This window comes from Nanorana parkeri, unplaced genomic scaffold (genome assembly GCF_000935625.1).
Source record: "Nanorana parkeri isolate BGI_ZX_2015 unplaced genomic scaffold, ASM93562v1 scaffold92, whole genome shotgun sequence".
NCBI lineage: Eukaryota > Metazoa > Chordata > Amphibia > Anura > Dicroglossidae > Nanorana > Nanorana parkeri.
This window is the reverse complement of record NW_017306360.1, coordinates 1,235,584-1,257,843: the sequence shown is the minus strand read 5'-3', so window position 1 is coordinate 1,257,843 and position 22,260 is coordinate 1,235,584. Positions and strand designations below refer to the sequence as shown.

General features: G+C 47.4%; 1 protein-coding gene across 1 annotated transcript in view; it reads left to right on the top strand.

The window, feature by feature from the left end:
- TNS1 (tensin 1) overlaps window positions 1-22,260 on the top strand; it is a 326,036-nt gene that overhangs the window by 188,204 nt on the left and 115,572 nt on the right. Inside the window, 10 exon segments of the mRNA XM_018552581.1 lie at window positions 1,193-1,364; window positions 1,460-1,510; window positions 6,425-6,547; window positions 7,308-7,372; window positions 9,267-9,350; window positions 11,198-11,310; window positions 12,374-12,434; window positions 15,399-15,474; window positions 17,461-17,590; window positions 21,632-21,697. Of these exon segments, the coding sequence (XP_018408083.1) occupies window positions 1,193-1,364; window positions 1,460-1,510; window positions 6,425-6,547; window positions 7,308-7,372; window positions 9,267-9,350; window positions 11,198-11,310; window positions 12,374-12,434; window positions 15,399-15,474; window positions 17,461-17,590; window positions 21,632-21,697 (941 nt within the window).

Sequence of the window (22,260 nt, the reverse complement as noted above, 5' to 3'; positions counted from 1 at the left end):
AGACTCTAGAGAAGTCCTGGAGGTGAGCATGGGAGGCGTTTACGAGGGAGCTAGAGAGCAGGAGGTCTTTGTTTGGTAGAGCCGAGGGGCTGGTTAGGGTGATACTTTGAGACAAGGTTGGAGATCTAACTGGGGGCAGAGTTGTGGATGGCTTTGTAAGTGGTTGTTATTATTTTGAATTTTATCCTTTGGAGGATGGAAGCCAGTACAGGGATTGGCAGAGGGGGGCAGAGGATGGAAGCCAGTGGAGGGATTGGCAGAGGGGGCAGGGGATGGAAGCCAGTGCAGGGGTTGCAGACACTGAGCTTTTGGTTTGGTGGATGAGTCTAGCAACTGCATTCATGATAGACTGAAGGGGGGAGGAGCCTGTGTAGAGGTAAGATGCTAGAACAGAGTAGGTTTTTTAGACAGTCAGAGCAAATAGCAGACCGTTGCAGATTCGGCACACTGATGATCAAGGACAGACAAATAAGAATCCAAGGTTCCATACCTCACTGGGGAGGGAAAACAGAGTCCCGATTCCAGAGGGGTAAATGAAGCAATATGGACACTAGCAATGGTAAAAGTCCAATGATCAGGTTAAGCACAGACAGAGTACAAACACAGACAAACAAAGCAGAAAGTGAGAGACAGACAGAGCTTCATCAGGAAATGAGCAAGAAACCTGTTGATCAGGCATATGCTTGAAGATCTGGCCATGTTAAAGTTCACTAATGAGGTCAGGTGTGTAGAGTCTACAAGTGGTAATGCTGAGTAATAGCCAGCAGGTGGCACAGGTTCAAGGCGGATCATTACACACACTTGGAGTTGGTGTGTCATAAAGAACATGTCTCACATTTGTGCCCATAGAGGTTCACTTTATGGTAACTGCCATGAAGAACTTTTGCTTACTCTTGCCTATTTATGGTCAGAGCAAGGAATGTATCCTTAAGCTTTCTTTGATGGCCCCTGCTCAAGCCTTTTTTTGTAAACTGTTGATTGGCTGGAATGAAATATCTTAGCCATTCGCACAGTAGCGATGACAGCCCTGGTTGGAGAAGGGGGGTATATAGCTATATAATGCATCCAGAGGAAGGCAAAAAAAAACCCATAATAAAGCCGAATCTCATGTTCTTCATTCCTATTTTCGATGTTTCAGCTCTGTATTTAATTTCCCGGAGTTCAGTGTGGCTTGTCCTCTCTACTCTTACAGGAGTTTAAGCTTTATTCACGCAATGGAGGACAGCTGTGAACTCGACCTCACCTACATCACCGAGCGGATCATCTCCGTCACGTTCTCCCCAGGGACGGATGAGGCCACTTTCTGCCGGAACCTTAAAGAGGTGGCACATATGCTGAAGTCCAAACATGGAGACAATTACCTGGTGAGCAAACAAAGTGCCACATTTCTCATTGAAGATCTCCGAGATGAATGTAGAACCCGGTATGGTGTCTAACCGTTCTCTGTTTATGGGTTTAGATCTTCAATCTGTCTGAGAAGAGACATGATATCAACAAACTCCATCCCAAGGTGAGATTTACTCTGGAAATTGTTTCCTAATGATGGTTCAGATCAAAGATGGCCATGTAGAAGCCATGATATGGAAGACTGTGACCCATTAAATCCATTTTGTGGCAGTATGTGTGGTCCTCTGGTGAGAATGAGGCCTGGGGGGAGGGGGGCTGTGTTCCGGCACAATAAGGTTTAGTGGTGGTTATATTGTGGTAGAATGAGGCCAAAGAGACACCATATTGTGGTATAATGAGGCCTGATAGAAGCCATGTTTTTATAGAGTGAGGCCTGATAGAAACCATGTTTTTGTAGAGTAAGGCCTGATAGAAGCCATGTTTTTGTAGAGTAAGGCCTGATAGAAGCCATGTTTTTGTAAAGTGAGGCCTGATAGAAGCCATGTTTTTGTAGAGTGAGGCCTGATAGAAGCCGTGTTTTTGTAAAGTGATGCCTGATAGAAGCCATGTTTTTGTAGAGTGAGGCCTGATAGAAGCCATGTTTTTGTAAAGTGAGGCCTGATAGAAGCCATGTTTTTGTAGAGTGAGGCCTGATAGAAGCCGTGTTTTTGTAAAGTGAGGCCTGATAGAAGCCATGTTTTTGTAGAGTGAGGCCTGATAGAAGCCATGTTTTTGTAAAGTGAGGCCTGATAGAAGCCATGTTTTTGTAGAGTGAGGCCTGATAGAAGCCATGTTTTTGTAGAGTGAGGCCTGATAGAAACCATGTTTTTGTAGAGTGAGGCCTGATAGAAACCATGTTTTTGTAGAGTGAGGCCTGATAGAAACCATGTTTTTGTAGAGTGAGGCCTGATAGAAACCATGTTTTTGTAGAGTGAGGCCTGATATAAGCCATGTTGCGGTAGAATGAAGTCTGATAGAAACCATGTTTTTGTAGAGTGAGGCCTGATAGAAACCATGTTTTTGTAGAGTGAGGCCTAATAGAAGCCATGTTTTTGTAGAGTGAGGCCTGATAGAAACCATGTTTTTGTAGAGTGAGGCCTGATAGAAGCCATGTTGCGGTAGAATGAAGTCTGATAGAAGCCATGTTTTGGTAGAATAAGACCTTTTAGAGGACATGTTGTGATAGAGTGCGACATTATAGAAGCATGCGGTAGAATGAAGTCTGATAGAAACCATGTTTTTGTAGAGTGAGGCCTGATAGAAACCATGTTTTTGTAGAGTGAGGCCTAATAGAAGCCATGTTTTTGTAGAGTGAGGCCTGATAGAAACCATGTTTTTGTAGAGTGAGGCCTGATAGAAGCCATGTTGCGGTAGAATGAAGTCTGATAGAAGCCATGTTTTTGTAGAGTGAGGCCTGATAGAAACCATGTTTTTGTAGAGTGAGGCCTGATAGAAGCCATGTTGCGGTAGAATGAAGTCTGGTAGAAGCCATGTTTTGCTAGAATAAGACCTTTTAGAGGACATGTTGTGATAGAGTGCGACATTATAGAAGCATTGTTGTGGTAGAATAAGGCATTATATGAGTCATGTTGTGGTAGAATGAGGCCTTATAGAAGCCATGTTGTTGTAAAACAAGTCCTGAAAGAAGCCATGTTGTAATTGAATGAGGCCTTATGGAAACAATGTTTTGGTATGAGGAGTTCTGACAAAAGCTATATTGTGGTAAAATTGGGCCTGATAGAAGCCATGTTTTGGTCACATTAACTTTACAGATTTCAAGCTGAGTCAGACTAAGGCCTTATAGAAGCCATGCAGTGGTAGAATAAGGCTTCATGGAAGCCATGAGTTGACAGAATGAGGCCTTATAGAGGTCATGTTGTGGTAGAACCAGGCCTGGTTAGAAGCCATTTTAGAACAAATAGAAGAAAGAGAGAAGCCATGTTGTGATAGAAAAGTCTAGAAACCATATTGATACCCAATGTAGTAGAGTCAGGCTTCAAGGAGACCAGAATGTGATGGATTTAGACAGATCTGAAACTGTATTGTGATAGTTTGAGGCCTGACCATCACTATGAATACGACATGAATATTGTACTGAGATAGAATGAGGCCTAAATGTTGTGACTTAATAAGGCTTAGTGGCATCCGTGTTGTAGAATCTGGCTTGGTGGGACCCAGGCTGGTCCAAGAAGCAACTTCCAGCCCTACAGCTTTTGAGGAACTGCAAGTCCCACCACACCCTTCCACTCAACCGTGGCGTTGACAGGGCACGCTGGTATTTTTAATTTTTCTATGGCTGGAAGGATGCAAGTTGCCTCTAACTGGTTTATATCAATTCATATTACCGGAGCAGTCATGGAGTCTGCTCATTAGATTAGGGCATTAGGATGTATGGCTGCTGTAGATCCTGGCAGGAAATGTGACTCGGTGCTCTGGGCTGTTCTCTGACGTATTGCGTTAGAAGGATTGTTCTTACCTCCAATTATAAATCCTCCAATTAACAACGTATTACATCTGAGGAACTGTACTAAATGGCCGCCACTGCAGTGATGACGTCATAGCCGTATCTGCAGACCGTCTCCATGACAGACAGATTAGATTAGACGTGCTGGATGCTGGTGTGCTACACGGAGAAGGATAATCGCTCCATGGCTGGGCAAAGAAGAGCCGTCCTTGATTACCCGTGCCACATTTTACATGTTTCCTTTGTCTTCGCTCTTCAAAACTGATCAACTGATCCATAACCTCAATCAATTTTTAATCAGAGCCCATTATACTCCTGATAGCAATGTTCGGCAGCACACACAGCTTCATGGCTTGAGGCGCACTGCATCAGGTGGTCCATTTAAATAGAATGAGTTGTAATGCATCTCAATGCACAAAAATGTAGGTCCTTCTGCGTTTTTGGCAGTTCACTGCAACACAGGTGCATTCTGAATGTGCTTTGGGATGCCAGTCAAAACTATGAGCAACCTCAGTGTGCTTTTTACTATGAGCATTTATTTAGTCCTGTGGAAATTAAAGATTAATTTCTCGATTAATCGTTAAAGTGACATTAAACCCTCAGATTTTTTAACATAAACCAATACTGTAATGTGCGCCTTACTGTAATCCATGGTAGTTTCCCTTCTCTTTGCTGCTCTTCCTTTTAAATCCTCATGTCTTCTCATGCTTGGGGAGAACTTCCCTTTGCAGCTCAGGGCCTCTTCCTGTAGTGCTGGCTCAGGTTACAAACCTATACAAACCTACACACAGACACCATGTATCCATTCCTGAGACAAGGCAGTCTGCTGCAAAACAGAAGTTCTCCCCAAGCATGAGAACAGATACAGATTTAAAAGGAAGAGCACCAAAGAGAAGGGAAACTACCATGGATTACAGTAAGGCGCACATTACAGTATTGTTTTATGTTAAAAAATCTGAGGGTTAATGTCACTTTAAACTTTTTGATCGATTAAAATTATTTTGTTGGCTAATGAAAACACTCACCTCTCCGCCGGCTTCCGGGAGTCCCGTCGGCGATCCGGTGATGTCACGGACATCGACGTCACCGGACTCCTCCCCCCTTCCCCAAGTGGCTCCGTCGTCTAACGAAGGGAAGGGGGGGGAGTCCTGTGACGTCGATGTCCGTGACAGCTAACGAAGGGAAGGGGGGAGGAGTCCGGTGACGTCGATGTCCGTGACGGCTAACGAAGGGAAGGGGGGAGGAGTCCGGTGACGTCGATGTCCGTGACGGCTAACGAAGGGAAGGGGGGAGGAGTCCGGTGACGTCGATGTCCGTGACGGCTAACGAAGGGAAGGGGGGAGGAGTCCGGTGACGTCGATGTCCGTGACGGCTAACGAAGGGAAGGGGGGAGGAGTCCGGTGACGTCGATGTCCGTGACGGCTAACGAAGGGAAGGGGGGAGGAGTCCGGTGACGTCGATGTCCGTGACGGCTAACGAAGGGAAGGGGGGAGGAGTCCGGTGACGTCGATGTCCGTGACGGCTAACGAAGGGAAGGGGGGAGGAGTCCGGTGACGTCGATGTCCGTGACGGCTAACGAAGGGAAGGGGGGAGGAGTCCGGTGACGTCGATGTCCGTGACGGCTAACGAAGGGAAGGGGGGAGGAGTCCGGTGACGTCGATGTCCGTGACGGCTAACGAAGGGAAGGGGGGAGGAGTCCGGTGACGTCGATGTCCGTGACGGCTAACGAAGGGAAGGGGGGAGGAGTCCGGTGACGTCGATGTCCGTGACGGCTAACGAAGGGAAGGGGGGAGGAGTCCGGTGACGTCGATGTCCGTGACGGCTAACGAAGGGAAGAGGGGGAGGAGTCCGGTGACGTCCATATCCGTGACGTCACCGGACTCCTCCCCCCTTCGTTAGCCGACGGAGCTACTTGGGCCGGTGAGTTTGCCCAAGAAACTTTCTGCACGAGCGCCAGCCAAGGCATTGGCCTATACACATACAGCCCAGCAATGAAGTAATAAAATGAACTAGGATCACACTAATCCAGCACGTTATTAATCTGAGTTGCCCCACTCAAGCGGCGGCCATATTGAGTGGGGCACGTGAGATAAATAACGTGCTGGATTAGTGTGATCCTAGTTCATTTTATTACTTCATTGCTGTGCTGTATGTGTATAGGCCAATGTAGTTGGATCTGTATGTGCGTTATCATTAATCGATTAAAAAACATTTTGATTAATCGAACACAAAAATTTGAATAATTACCAGCCCTACATTTATTTAATGGTGGCATTAGTACACAGATCAGGTACATTTTTGGATTGGAAGCCATTGCATACAGTAAGCATCACCACCAAGGAGCTAGAACTTAGAAAAAGAGGCCGGCAAATGCAGCCCAACACCAGTTAGATCTTTTTATTTAATTTTGGATAGAGCGGGGGAAGGCTGAGGGCCTTTCATTGCTCTCTGTGACCTCCGCTTCATTTCATGGTGTCCCAGGGACAGGAAGTTAGAGAAAATCTTATCTTTATGTTATTTTTATATCTCGGAATTCTTCTCAATGTCAGCGTGTTGGCTCTTCTCTCCGTGCAGGTGTTGGATTTCGGGTGGCCGGACCTCCATGCCCCGGCGCTGGAGAAGGTGTGCAGTATTTGTAAAGCCATGGACACGTGGCTGAATGCCGACCCCCACAATGTTGTCGTCATCCACAACAAGGTACCTTTACCCCCTTTTAGGTTTTTATGTTATGTTTTTTTTTAATACTTTCACCCAACAAGAACCTAAATACAAAAACAGAAAAAACCCTGAACACGGTCAATTAACTTCTCCAGGTTTGGATAGTTTGTGTACTGATTATCTTATTGTTGTCCAGCTGGCCATTGTCACTGGGACAGAACGTGATGGGAAATCCAAAAATGTTACCAATGGGGGACACTTGGGGGAGACACTTGTTCCAGTGACAACTTGATTTCCTCTTGCTATATCCATATCCGCTTTTTAATCCTGATCCCCGGGATACATTTAACCCAGCCCATAGTTTGCTTCAGGCCCGCCAAGTGACAGGGCGGTCCCCCCCCCAGACCCTTCCCACTTATTGGGGTGGCCCGCCCAACTCCGGCCTGCCCACTTGCGGCACCCAATCACAATATGAACGCCTTATTGAGTTACTGTGCAGTGTCTCCAATAAGGGTGACACTGTGATCCTCGGACATGGCCCAGGACACATAATCAGGACTGAGGTCCAAGATGCAGGACTGTCCCAACCAATCCAGGGCAGTTGGCATGAATAAAACGCCGAGCCCATCAAACCGTGTAATGGCTCTTTTTTCTCCACCCATGTAACCAGGAAAAAGGAACACGTGTCCAGTCAGGTGGGCCCGCCCACTAAATCAGATTGCACAGTCAGACTGTAATGTGTATGGTCAGGTAAAGTTTGCAGAAGGCCCATCTGAAGTTTTTGTTGCTTTCGTTTCAGGGAAATCGAGGGCGCACCGGAGTGGTTATCGCGGCTTACATGCACTACAGCAACATATCTGCCAGGTATCCCGCACAGACAGGCTTCTGATAATCCATTGTGTGTATGTCTTCACCTGTGCTACAAATACGGGCCCCCGATGACCCCAAACCTTGGACTTTCTATGAATTGTGGAGCCTTCACAGTCAGGGGCCGCAGGGTTTCTGCTGTTCTGTTTATACAATTCGTTACAGACTATAGCTTATTGAAAACCACTGAACCTGAGAACCAGTCACACTGGGATTATGCAGAAATGTTATCCTTAAAGAAGAACTCAGGGCATCTAATAAATGGACCCTGGCAGTGGGGCGAACCCCCAAGGGTTAAAGGAGAACTATGAGGTGAGTGCTTTTCACTCACCTCATAGTTCTAGCCGACCTGTGACAATGAGACTGTCCCAGGTCGGCTCAGTAGATCGGGAGGTGAGCGAACACATGCTGGTGTGTCCGCTCACCTCTCGATCCTATCACCGCTCTCTGCCGTGACAGGGGAGGGGCTGGATTCCCCCCTCCCCGCTCCGATCTGCCAGCGCTGACTGGCGGAACGGACGGGGGAGGGGGCGGGTACAGCTGGCTCTGCCTCTAGATAGGCAGAGCCAGCTGTCACTCACGCAGCTGGGCGGATCTCGACATCGATGTCGGGATCCGCTCCGGCTGCATCGTCTCAGTATACCGCGAGCTGTAGCTGAGCTTAGGGTGACGGGAGGATGCTAGTTTGTGTCCTCCTGTTACCCTAAGGAGAACTATGGGGAAAAGACTTAACCCCATAGTTCTCCTTTAACTGCTCATCTTGGTCTAGGGTCTAAAATAAAAAAGATATACTCCGGTCTCGCCTTGCTGCTAGACTGGGCCCCACAGCCTCTTCTCCCCCAGGCTTCAGCGGTCTAAGACCTGCCGATGCCATCACGTGTAATACATATCTATTGACTTGTATTAGATGTGATGGGGAGGGGGGGGGGGGGGGGGGGAAGAGGTGAGTGGTCACTGTGCAGGATGGAGGATCAGGTGACTATGTTTTTTTTAATTTTAGACCGTTGACCAAAATAGGGGTGTGGGGGGGTCGGGTGGTCAGCCCTGCTGCAAGGGTTACATTTTTATATGCACAAAGTTCTGCTTTAAGGCTGACTTTCAGGCAGATATAAAAGATGCAACGTAATGACTCTCTGTAATCATCAATACATCATTAAATGCAAGCCGTGTAAGTACCTGAACGTGACCTGGCATCGGCCTCTGGTGGTCCCTGTACAGCAGAGATGGAGTGTGAGAGGAAGAGGCAGCACAAGAAGCCACTCCGTTGATGTACTAACAAAAAAGCATGCTGATAGGAGGAAAGAGCCGAGAGAGAAGAGCTCATCACTGCGCTGCTCCTCTTTCCACTGTCCAGTCACCAGCTGAGAGTAAAGGTGCCCATACACCTGCCGATTATCGTACACTAATGGCGGCAAATCCCGCAAAAGGAAGGAGTACAGTGTATTTTCATCGAGCCATATTTGAGTTTATTGATACAGAGTTTGAATTAATTTTTGAGGCCCACACAAGTTTGCTTGTCTGCATTTTTAATATTGAGTTAATACTATGAGTTTGTAGATCGGCCACTAGAGGGCGCTCATAGGGGCTCAGTGCACAAACGTTGAGATAAGGATATTGGTCCGGCTTACTGTGCTGTGCAGCTCATATGCAATTAGGTTCTGATTTATCACGCTCACAGTATTACCTAGAGCATGTTAAATTGGCATGCTTTAAATGTGATTGAGAGGCCACTCTAGCATGTCATAAGGCACTATTAGGCATGTTTTAAGTGCTAGTGCAGCTCGATGAATCAGGGCCATTGGTTTTATGTAAAATGCAGACTTGCATAATAGTGATACCATACTCTGCCCTTCTGCGAAATCCCTTCTAATGTCTCTTCCTTCTTCCACAGTGCAGATCAGGCTCTGGACAGGTTTGCAATGAGGCGTTTCTATGAAGACAAGGTTCTTCCGGTCGCACAGCCGTCGCAGAAGCGGTCAGTACCCCTGTGGTCATATTGTGTTATAGGGGACCAAGCTCCAAGCAACCTCATCTATTGGTTACACCTCTGCACAGTTCTGTATGAGGGGCTCCCACCATCCCTGTGCTGAGTTCCCGGGTCTGTACACCCGCTGTGCCCATTATGATGCCCACCATCCCTGTGCTGAGTTCCCGGGTCTGTACACCCGCTGTGCCCATTATGAGGCCCACCATCCCTGTGCTGAGTTCCCGGGTCTGTACACCTGATGTGCCCATTATGAGGGGCTCCCACCATCCCTGTGCTGAGTTCCTGGGTCTGTACACCTGATGTGCCCATTATGAGGGGCTCCCACCATCCCTGAGCTGAGTTTCTGGGTCTGTACACCCGCTGTGCCCAGTATGAGGGGCCCCCACCATCCCTGTGCTGAGTTCCCGGGTCTGTACACCTGATGTGCCCATTATGAGGGGCCCCCACCATCCCTGTGCTGAGTTCCCGGGACTGTACACCTGATGTGCCCATTATGAGGGGCCCCCACCATCCCTGAGCTGAGTTCCCGGGTTTGCACAGGGTTAAGGTTTAGAATTTGGTTGCCTTGTTTGAGGTTTTGCATTGAGTTCGGGGGGTTCAAACCTGTCAATGCCAAATACATATTTCTGATGAAAACGTGTGTCCAGTTTCCTTGTGCTGTATAACAGGGGCGGCATAACACCATCACTGTGCTGCACTCCCACAGCAGGAAGCACAATGCTATGTAATGAGCCAATGTGAAACATGAAGATACATTGATACATTGTGACAGTCGTATCTAAAGCATGTGAGAACTTTACAAAGAGTACGTCCCCTTTAAATCTTGTTACTAAAGATGTCCATGTGATGCGTAGGTCAACATGGCCACAAGAGGGCGGTATCCTTTAAGAGTTTTCTTATACGCCTTGTTCTCAGCTAACATGCCCCCTCCCCCGGCTCTCCATACTGTTCTGTGGGATGAATCATTGTTTTAAAGTGAAGGCCGGCAGCCTTATATCACATGAATTCTATGTGGGGATCGGAGCTCGGCACAAGCTGCTCCGTATTCATTAATACATCTTTAGATGACCTGATATTAGCCTCTTGCAGCCCCTGTACAGCAGAGCTCAGGCCGGTGCAGGGAAAAGCAACACAAGGAGCCAATCAGTTGTGCTGCAATGCAAGGAACATTCTGATGGGAGGAGAGAGCAGAGACATGAGCTCATCTGCCTGCTGCTTCTCACTGTCAATTTTTTGAACAGGTTAGGGGAGGGACAAGACCTGTAAGTGTTACTGAACTTCAGCAGAGGAAAACCGGTCTTGTGCTCCACCAGACAAGACTGTTCTGTGTGACAGAGCTGTGAAAGTGGATGGACAGAAACATGTCCCATACTTATATTTAGCGGTTTGCCTGGAATTCAGTTTTACGGCCGGTTCACACCACAAACAGTGCGTTCCAGAGGGGTCTGCGTTCAGAGGTGGGATCCAGCGCGATTTGCAAAAATGCTGCAAGCACTATTTTTGCAGATGGCACTGGACCGCAACGTAGGCACTAGTGTGCCATGTGTTCTGGTGCGGGCGATGGCACTGCGGGCAGGGGGGCATGGCTGCGGTGCCATTGACTTCAATGCACCGCCACGCCCCCTTCCACCCCTGAACGCAGGGAGCCGGCCAGGTTGCAATATAGTGCGTTCCAGGGGCTGACCACTTGTGGTGTGAACCGTCCCTTAGGCAGACTTTACATGGCAGACCCCCGTTCCTGAGCTCTGTAGGTCGGCAGTGGTCTGCGTCTGTTGGATTTTGTTGTTCCTTTCGTTATCGTTTTCCTGAATTCCGTCTCCCTCCCTCGTCTGCAGGTATATACATTATTTCAGCGGCCTGTTGTCCGGCGGCATCAAGATGAATAACAAGCCCTTGTTCCTCCACCACGTCATCATGCACGGTATACCCAACTTCGAGTCCAAAGGAGGTAAGTCGTCTCATCAACCAACAAAGTCAAATGTCTCCATTGGACTCCACCTCTGCCCATCTCTGGACTTGAATGTCGCGGTGTGGCCCTTTAATTTTAGATACCTGTTGCCAGAAATCCAATGCTCTCCTGTGTTCTCTACCGTCTCCTCTCAAGTATTATTAACCATTTGGTTCCCCTTGGTGGAGTACAGAACATTCCCCTCTGTTATGGAGAAGAGAGGGTGGAGGTGTTGTATTGTCCTGTCCTTGGGTGACAACGCTGCTTCGTAGATACAGTACAGTGAGTAAGTGTTGTCACTCTAGGACAAGAAGTTTGACAATAAAGGCAGAACATCTAATGACTGGTAAATTGTGATACATTATATTTCTGTTATTGGGTCTATACAAGGCCGGTGATAGAATATTAAGCAGCCGGGTGCAAAAGCCAGACTGCTATTGGTTGTTTTTATTTTAAATAGCCAATGCCAGACTGGCTATTAAAGGAGAAGTATGAGGGGGGTGCTTTTCAGTCACCTCATAGTTCTAGCCGACCTGTGACAATGAGACTGTCACAGGTCGGCTCAGTAGATCGGGAGGTGAGCGAACACATACCGGCGTTCACTGACCTCTCGATCCTGTCACAGCTCTCTGCCGTGACAGGGGAGGGGATGGATTCCCCCCGCTCCGATGTGCCAGCGCTGACTGGCGGAACAGACGGGGGAGGGGGCGGTACAGCTGGCTCTGCCTCTAGATAGGCAGAGCCAGCTGTCAGTCACGCAGCTGGGCGGATCCCAGCACAATTGTCGAGATCCGCTTCAGCTGCGGCGTCTCAGTGGTGATTGGTCGAGGCTGTGCCCTAGGCAGCTGCCTAGTTTGCCTGGTGGCCGCACCGGCCCTGGGTGTACATACACTTTAGGGTAAGAGAGCTGCATACACCCCAATGACACGCTGGTTTGACATTTGCAGCGAGATCCCAACAAGTGCGAGTTTATTCATTTAGGTTTTGTGCTGAAGAGCTGACAATCTAACACTTGTAGACTATTACACATTGACCTCTGACCTCTTTCCGGTGCCGTTCCCAGGTTGTCGCCCATTTCTGAAGATCTATCAAGCTATGCAGCCCGTCTACACGTCTGGAATATAGTAAGATTTTATCTTGTTTTATGTGTTTGGCTGGGAGAGGGGGAGGGGGGAAGGGGGGTTATTTCTGATTTAAAGTAGAATTCCATTCTCAACTTTTATTTTTAGTTTGGAGCCAATAAATGCAAACACATTATGGTGAGGTGAACTTAAAGTGTATGTCCATCCGAAATGTTTCCTTGTAGTTTTTGATAGAGCGAGGAAGGATTACAACTCCGAACAGGTTTTTATGCTATCTGGGACCCCACTAGAGAGATTTCCCCTCACTTCCTGCTACAGAGACAATAGTCTCCCCAGACAGGAAGTAGGGGAACATCTGTAACAGGGACATGGACAGTGCCCCTGTTACAAATGTTTCCTCACTTCCTGTCTAGTGTAGCCATTGTCACCGGGACAGGAAGTGAGGGTAAATCTCTCCAGTGGAGAAGAAGAAAGGTGTGGGACCTGGAGTAGGTGTCCCCAGTCAGGTCTTTATCAGTGTAGAAGGAATGATCCTTCATAGGCGGCTCTCCCGGGAGTGGTGGCCGGAGGTCGGCTCTTGGCTCAAGTAGGGATTGGGTATGCAAAGAGGAAAGTGCCAGAAGCAGAACATAAAGAATCCAGATTTCATTTTAAACAGTCTTAGGGTTAGGGTTTTGGGGTTCAAAGGGTCCCCCTTCGTCAGGGTTTGGTACTGTTGAACAAAGCGTACACTGGACTGATAGAATTGTAGGGATCCCGAGTGATAATTAGTATGATGATCCCTCCATATGCTGATCATCAGAGTAATTCCCCCTCAGGATCCCTCCAGTTCTATCAATCCAATGCACACTTTGTTCAACAACACCGGGCCCTGGGGAAGGAGGGCCCTGGGGAAGGAGGGCCCTGGGGAAGGAGGGCCCTGAGGAAGGAGGGCCCTGGGGAAGGAGGGCCCTGGGGAAGGAGGGCCCTGAGGAAGGAGGGCCCTGGGGAAGGAGGGCCCTGGGGAAGGAGGGCCCTGGGGAAGGAGGGCCCTGGGGAAGGAGGGCCCTGGGGAAGGAGAGCCCTTTGAAGCCCTAAAGTGTGTTGGCTTTTAATGATATAAAGTGAATGAGTACAGGTCCGTACGGGTGCGGGTGTCCCTGCTTGAACGCAGACAGGATACATCCTGTCAGCATATAATTATGGACACCCGCACGGACGTGCAGGGCGGGTGAGCATAGGGCGGCGTACGGCCGCATAGTCCCATAGAGAAGGACGGGGCTGCATACTAATCACACGCAGCACCTGTCCTTCCCGGGAGCTGCCCGATATGGCCGTGCACGCAGCATGGAGCTGTACGTGCCGGCCTTTTCTCGTGTGAATGAGGCCTAATAGTCATCTGCTGGCTGGGCATTCTGGCAGAATTATGTGAATCACAAGACTGTGTGAACAGAACTGGGATTATTTCAGCTCACAACTGTGTACTGGAACAATTTGCTGGTTTTCTTAAGGTTCTATCAGGAAAGTGCTGATCTGTTTTGTAGCCACTAGAGGGCGACACATAACCACCCTCATACATTATCATTTGTACAAGTGTCCTGCTAACATATGGAGTCTTGTCCACTTTATACAATGCGACAGATCGGTCAGGTGTTGTCTTCCTCACCACAATCATGATTTCAGTCCTATTGTCCCGATAGTATTTTCCTCATTCCTAAACTAAGCCGACCCCCTCCCCCCCCTCCCTCCTCCTCCCCCTCTGCTTTCGCTTATTTATTCTTCAGCAATATATTTTTAGATTCAGAACATTATTTTGTTTTTAACCGTTCATCCCTCTCGCCGGTTCCCACATATTTGGTTTGTTTACAATGTTCGGACATTCTTTCCCACGCCCCCCTCTTATTCACTTCCTGCTGCTTTCCGTTCTCTCCCTGTCCCCTGTGACCTCTATCCTAGGAGGTGTCCATAGGCACTGCATCTGGTGTCCCATCAGCCATCTTGTCTTTCTTGAGGAAAATTTTCCACAACCATTTAATGAGTCCTCTGTGTTACTGAAGGATAATATAGGCAGGCAACTCTGAAGACAAAACTTTTTTTTTTATTGGAATAGGGAACAAAACGCTGGTGTCTATGACCCATTGGAGAGATTTCTCTTTACATCCTGTCCTGAAGATGTAACAGGAAGTGAGTGGGATTCTCTCCAAAGTGAGGGGAATTCACTTCCCAGAAACAAGTGTCCCCTTAGAGGATTTCCCCTTTACCTCTTCCGGTGACAGCTGAGAAAAGTTGGATTTCCCATCACTTTCTGTACTAGTGACAATGGTGGCCAGGACAAATAGAGCGGGGAATCCCCAAAGCAGCTATAAAAATAAAAACAGAGCGGGGTTCCAACCCTTGCCATAGAAGTGAAAGACTGTCTGTCCATTCCCCCAAATTGCACAGTGCAGTTCAATAATGAGAGGAGGCAGTGGCGTAACTAGTGACCCCAGGGCCCCAATGCAAGCATCCATGAAGGCCATGCCCCCCCGAAATTTAGATTTTTTTTTTTAAACAAAATTTAGACAAGGAAAAAAAACAAAACACTCTCCCTTCGGGACTGATATTAGCGGTTACCGGGATAATAAATATCCTGGTAATCAGCGGTTACTACAGGCCCCGTCCTCCTGTGCTGGGCCCCCTCCAAGTGGCGGAACTCCAGGGCCCGGTCGCGGCCGCGACCTCTGCGACCCTGGTAGTTCCGCCACTGAGATGAGGATCTGTAGCATAGTTCACCCCTTATTGGCACTATGTGTCCATCAATGTGTTCCAGGAATAGGCAACCTTGGGACAACATATCCCATCATGTCTCTGCCTCTCAGAGCCATGCCTATGGCTGGCAGAGTCTTGCTATGCCTCATGTCGCCTACCCCTGATGTATTCTATGTGTAAGGAAGTATTTTGCAAACTAGAGTAGGAAATGACCAAAGACGGATCTCAATGGATTGTGTTACATTGTAACAGATTTTTTTATTTCTGTCCCCCAATTAGCAACGTGCAGGGAGACAGCCAGACCAGCATCTGTATCACCATAGAACCCGGGCTGCTACTGAAGGGCGACATCCTGGTAAGATGATCATCTGTGCTCTCCGTCTTCATATTTAGCAAGTCTGTTATAGATCATGATAACAAGAGGCTCTATGTACATTTATACACAGAGCAGGGCCGTCCCTATAATGAGGCCCCTTTCCGGCCAGAGCGTCCCAGGTTGCTAAGAGCTGGGCAGGGAGATATGTAAAGCAGTGGCGTGCCGTGCCTTCTGTGCTGGGTGGGGCATTCCCCTAGCCCGCCGAAGCTCCGCCCCGTCCTGCCGAAGCTGCGTCCCATCCCGCTGAGGCCCCACCCCCAGCTCGCTAACCAAGCTGTGTGGGGAGGAGCCTCCCTGTCCCTCACTTGCTCGTCACTGGTAAGGCATCGAGATCGATGGCCTCACTGGTTTTTCTTTTTTTTGATTGGACAGCTTGGACCAATAGTGCTTTGCCATTGGTCCAAGTCATCCACAGAGCTCACACCTCTAACACAGAGTAGAGTCTGTGACAGCTCTTGCCTCACCATGTTAGGTTACACAAGCAGTGGGGAAGCCCGCTGCTGTGTAACCTAACTACCTGTCAAAAGCCGGATGCAGCGCCGCCTGTAATTAACATCCAGCGCTCCGTCCATGACGGGTTACACAGTGGGGAGGATTTCCCTGCTGTGTAACCTGTAACAAGCCGATCTGAATGGAGAAAAAGCTGTCAGCTTCAGACTTGACCGCCACTGACCGCACGTCCCTGATGTAAAGGTCATAGACATGTCTCTGCCCAGCTCTTAGCAACCTGGAAAGCTGGGATGAAGGAAGAGGAAAGGAGCGTTTCTAGTAGACATGAGTCAACTTTAGAAAAGTTGGGACAAACCTTCAAAATTTTTTTTGAAAACCTCGAAAATTCAAAATGTATGATCCAGAATTCACGATGAAGTCAAAGGAACTCTACAAAAAATTGCCTATCACAGAGCGGTTAATGATGAAGAATTGTACAGAATGGTTGGGGAAGCTCCTGGCAGCTTTGACCACTTATGACGAGATGATGGGGCCAAAAAGCGGCCTGAGCCATTTCCTTTACAAATTTGACCAGGGATATGACCAGGTTTGGTCGCCGGTACTGAGAAGGGATGTCCTTGAACTGGAGAGAGCCCAGCGGAGGGCAACCAAACTAATTAGGGGAATGGATGACCAGAGCTATGAGACAAGGCTTCTGACCTTAAACATGTTTACGCTGGAATTAATGAGATTAAGGGGGGATATGATTTTCATGTACAAGATGTTCAATGGTGACAGCAACATTGGCAACAAACTGTTTGAGATTAACTCCATTACAAAGACTAGAGGCCACCACCTAAAGTTGGTGGAGAAAAAATTCCAGCACAAGGGGCGAAGAGGGTTCTTTACAGTAAGAGCGGTAAGGCCTGGAACTCACTGCCATCGGCCGTCATCTCAGCCAAGAGTGTAGATTTGTTCAAGAAACGTTTGGACAATTTCTTGAGGGACCGTAATATCCAGGGATACCAGTATCCCTAAGAATGAGATGATGCGTGGACCTATATGGGTTGGACTTGATGGACCTATGTCTTTATTTAACCACAAATACTATGTAACTATGTAAGGGGGAAGGGCGTTGGCACTGGCAGTCAAGTGAAGGAAACCCAGACATCAGGAGAAGCAGATACTCTATAGGGAAGAAGCCTTGGGCCCATTTCTCCCAGAAGACTTCAGGAAATCCGAACCTCTAAAAATAACAACATTTAGATTTGATCATCCGAACTTGTCACTTTGATTTTAAATGTAACATCACCTGAAATTTAGGCTAAACTTTAGTTTCTAGAAGCCAATGAGATTCTTCTTTTCAATGCTCATGTGGGGTCCAGGAGCAGGAACTGAAGAATCTACATGGTTGCCTTCTTCACACCCTCTCCATCCTCGGTCCCTGAGTGTTTGAATGTTCATTCGGGGTACATCAGGTTTGTATTGCATGTCCTTAGCCAACCTTTCATTGGGTCCCTTATCTTGTTTCTACAGCTGAAGTGTTACCACAAGAAGTTCCGCAGCCCAGCACGAGATATAATGTTCCGTGTGCAGTTTCACACGTGTGCTATCCATGATCTTGGGATCGTGTTCGGAAAGGAAGATTTGGATGAAGCCTTTAAAGGTAGAGTCCATTTAATGTGCTCTGAGATAAACATCTTTCCAAGTGAATGAGTCCAAATGTCTGACTTTAGAACCTCCTGAAACCTGTTCTGTGCAAGGCTGTGTTGGTAGAGCACTGGATCCAAGGGTAGACCAAATCAGGCTTAGAATCCAACACTTAGAGGCAGCTCTCTGTCAACTGGGGTATCCCTGGAGTAGTCTGGAGAATATACAAACGATAAGAGCGCTACAGATCTAAAGTGAGTCCAGTAACATTTTTATTTTAATGGCAAGAGGTTAGAAGAAAAATCCAATGTGTTTCATTGGTTCAAACCCACCCCCTTCATCAGGGCTTCAATTCTGAATTTGTGATCGCACACGATTGCACCAAACAAGGTTTTACTTTATTCATTAAGCTTAGTGCAAACCATCTGCTCTCTTCACTTCAGTGTGGACCGCCGACAAGCTGCATGTAAACAATGCAATGTATACTCTGGTATGGGTCTATGATCACAGCTCTCAGAGTACAAGGAAAGAAAGGCCGGGGTGGGTGGAAGGTTTATATATTATTACGTTGATTGGTGTTTCAGGATATATTAGGAGAAATAACACCTTGTGAAAGGACGGCTGCCATTTAAAGCTGTACTCTGAATTTAAAAATACCTATATATGCCTTTTTTCCAAGGGCTCTCTGGCCTATCCAATGACATAACGGATGCTTCCTCTTCTCCGGTTGCAGCAGTGGGCTGGGTCCTTCTATCTAGAATGCATGGTGTCACGTAATTAAGTCTGAGCAACATTTAGAGGTACCGTCCAGTGTATAGCCCAGGTACACGGCCCTAGCTCCCCTAGATGGTGCTGACAACTATAGGACATTCCTGTACTCGTCTATTATAAAAAGAACTCCTATAGTGTGGTAATACAATGAACCCATGTTGCCATGATGATCCCTTACTGGCAGCTGATCCTTGACTAGGGGGAGTTGGTCAAATGACACTGGTCCGTCACTCAAAGCTAAAGACTGGCGGTGTCTTGTATTTCCCAGTCCATCCTGTTGAAGTAAATGCAATGTCAGGGTGGTGTTTGGGCCAATGTCTAAGCCAGTAGGCTTGTTCAAGGAGGAGCAACCAGGATTAATCCAACTCCATCAGGTATGGTCTGAACCCCAGAGCTATGGTGATATTGGCATGCCAGAGCACAAATCAAAAGCCGCTCAGCTCAGTATGCTGTGGCTCATAGTAAGGGAGTACACAAAGCCAGGGAGTCCTAATACCCAAAGCCAGGGAGTTTACCTATATATGCCTTTTTTCCAAGGGCTCTCTGGCCTATCCAATGACATAACGGATGCTTCCTCTTCTCCGGTTGCAGCAGTGGGCTGGGTCCTTCTATCTAGAATGCATGGTGTCACGTAATTAAGTCTGAGCAACATTTAGAGGTACCGTCCAGTGTATAGCCCAGGTACACGGCCCTAGCTCCCCTAGATGGTGCTGACAACTATAGGACATTCCTGTACTCGTCTATTATAAAAAGAACTCCTATAGTGTGGTAATACAATGAACCCATGTTGCCATGATGATCCCTTACTGGCAGCTGATCCTTGACTAGGGGGAGTTGGTCAAATGACACTGGTCCGTCACTCAAAGCTAAAGACTGGCGGTGTCTTGTATTTCCCAGTCCATCCTGTTGAAGTAAATGCAATGTCAGGGTGGTGTTTGGGCCAATGTCTAAGCCAGTAGGCTTGTTCAAGGAGGAGCAACCAGGATTAATCCAACTCCATCAGGTATGGTCTGAACCCCAGAGCTATGGTGATATTGGCATGCCAGAGCACAAATCAAAAGCCGCTCAGCTCAGTATGCTGTGGCTCATAGTAAGGGAGTACACAAAGCCAGGGAGTCCTAATACCCAAAGCCAGGGAGTCCTAATACCCAAAGCCAGGGAGTCCTAATACCCAAAGCCAGTCTTAGGGAGTCATAACACCCAAAATCAAGGACATTTGAATATATACACCTGCCAATGCTTCATCTGGGCAATGCAAGGAGGAAAGTGGAATGCACAGCTTCTCTGTCCTTTTGGTGCAGGCCTCAGTTGGTTAAATGCCACCAAATGTCCCTCTCTGTCCCTGTAGTAGCACCACACAATGAGAAAACCGATATGTTATATTAGGTGCTGACATGAAAATAAGCTCCCGTCCTTTACTTCAGTCATTTAGCACCTGTTCCTGTGACACAGATAGGGTTTAACATGATGCCGTCAGCCTGCGACCTTTGACCTGCAACCAATATTAGCTCTGAAGCTGCATCCAGCAGCAATCCTTCATTCTCCCACAGGACCTCACGTGAGAGACCCGTCCCTTTTAAGTTTAATGCTTCATCCATACCGGATGCCAAAATTGCTGATTGCTCCCCTCGCTACCGGCCCTACTGCTGAGTTTACTGGTAGCTACCGGAGCTGATGCAGGAATATCAATAATGGTGCAGACAGTCGTGCAGCGGATGGAGGCGGCTCCTAAATAGCCTGATGATAATCTGTATATTGGCTGCAATGGCAGAGCTGATACAATCACTCTTTATAAAATACATATAACATTTGTAGCAATTTGTTTCAGCTTCCTGCCTCTGCAGATTAACAACTGTGACTCCTTTTATTGTATTTTGTGTTTTATATAACAATGCTGATAGTCCTTCCTCATGCATACCAGTGCAAACACGCTAAACATAAAATCAATAGAACTAATTTGGTCCAAAGAAGCCGGGTAATCTGCCAGTCTGTTCTTGTGTTGTGAGAGTGGCAAAATCCAGAACACAGGGGGTACAAGGCAACAATGCTGCTTAGTCGTGTATGGTGTTTGTGTGTGCATATGTACATATATTGTTAGGGGTCGTCAAACGTTTTAAACAAAGGGGTCAGTTCACTGTTCAGCAGACTATTGGGGTGCCGTACCATGGTTAATAGGAGTAAAACATGCCTGGAGTGATTGAGAGTAAAAAAATGCCCTCATCAGTTGAAGATACAGCGCTCCATTGTTGGTGCCGATGGGAGGAATAGTTCCCCATCATTGGTGTCAGTGGGAGGAGTATTGCCCCATCGTTGGTGTCAGTGGGAGGAGTATTGCCCCATCGTTGGTGTCAGTGGGAGGAGTATTGCCCCATCGTTGGTGTCAGTGGGAGGAGTATTGCCCCATCGTTGGTGTCAGTGGGAGGAATAGTGCCCCATCGTTGGTGTCAGTGGAAGGAATAGTTCCCCACTATTGGTGTGATTGGGAGGAATAGTTCCCCACTATTGGTGTGATTGGGAGGAATAGTTCCCCACTATTGGTGTCAGTGGGAGGAATAGTTCCCCACTATTGGTGTCAGTGGGAGGAATAGTTCCCCACTATTGGTGTCAGTGGGAGGAATAGTTCCCCACTATTGGTGTCAGTGGGAGGAATAGTTCCCCCCTATTGGTGTGATTGGGAGGAATGGTGCCCCATCATTGTTAGTGGAAGAATTAGTGCTCCATTGTTGGTGCCAGTGCCAGTGAGGAATAGTTCCCCGTCATTGGTGTCACTGGGAGGAATTGGGCCCATCATTTGTATCAGGGGGGAGGAATGGTGCCCCATCATTGGTGTAAGGGATGAGAAATGGTGCCCCATTTTTGGTGCCAGTGGAAAGAATAGTGCCCTAACTACTTGTTAGTGGAAGAAGTAGTGCCCCATTGTTGGTGCCCGTGGGAGGAATAGTGCTCTATCATTGGTGTCAGTGGGAGGACTGGTGCTCCATGGCTGGTTTGCCTTATGGGTGATAAAAATATCACCCTTTAAAAAAAAAAACATTCGACTCACGAATGCCTTTCCTATGATACCTGAAACTAAAAGGGTTTTTCAACATTAAAGCTGTTTATATCTCTTCCCCGAGGACCTAAGCATAGAAACCTCTTACTGTAAAGTGACATGTTTACCCTTACCTAAATTATATAGTAGAACTAAAATATGAACTTTTTTTAATATCATTTTGACAAAAATTCATATTATTCTCTACCATAATGTTTGCTCCCAAGATAATCCGATTCATGTTTTTTCTCCTAGATGAGAGGTTCCCGGAATACGGAAAAGTGGAATTCATTTTCTCATATGGTCCTGAGAAGATACAAGGTAACCATACATCTCCAGTCTGCTATCTGTAGCTTCCTTAGTATATAATCAGTAGGGTGAGGGAAGCGCAGAAGGGTCCTAGTTTTGGAATTATAATATAATCTTCTTTCTGGTCCTGCTGCATGTCCTTCCTGGTCAATGTGCACAAAGACAAGAAATTCTACTTGTGTTACAGAAAACAAAATGCACAGCTTTGATATCAGATATAATAACTTAACCTCAAAAGAAAAAACAATCAGTCAGGCTGCAGGAAGTACCAAACCATCCTGTTGTCTGTCACTTAGGCAAGGTACTTTTAAACTTTTCCCCCCCATCATGTGAAAGGGAACCAGTCAGAAGGGTTACCTGGTACAGCTAAAGCTCCCATTCATTGTTGAAGCCTACCATTGCCGAATGACAGAGTGCACCCCAGCGGCTTCAACGCCATGACGTGTCTGTCCAGACCTAGCACTGCTTCCAATAGTCAGGCATTGGTAGCCTCCAGCCTCGGATATATACTGTATATGAATGTGTATATGTATACAGTGTGTGTGTGTGTGTGTGTATATATATATATATATATA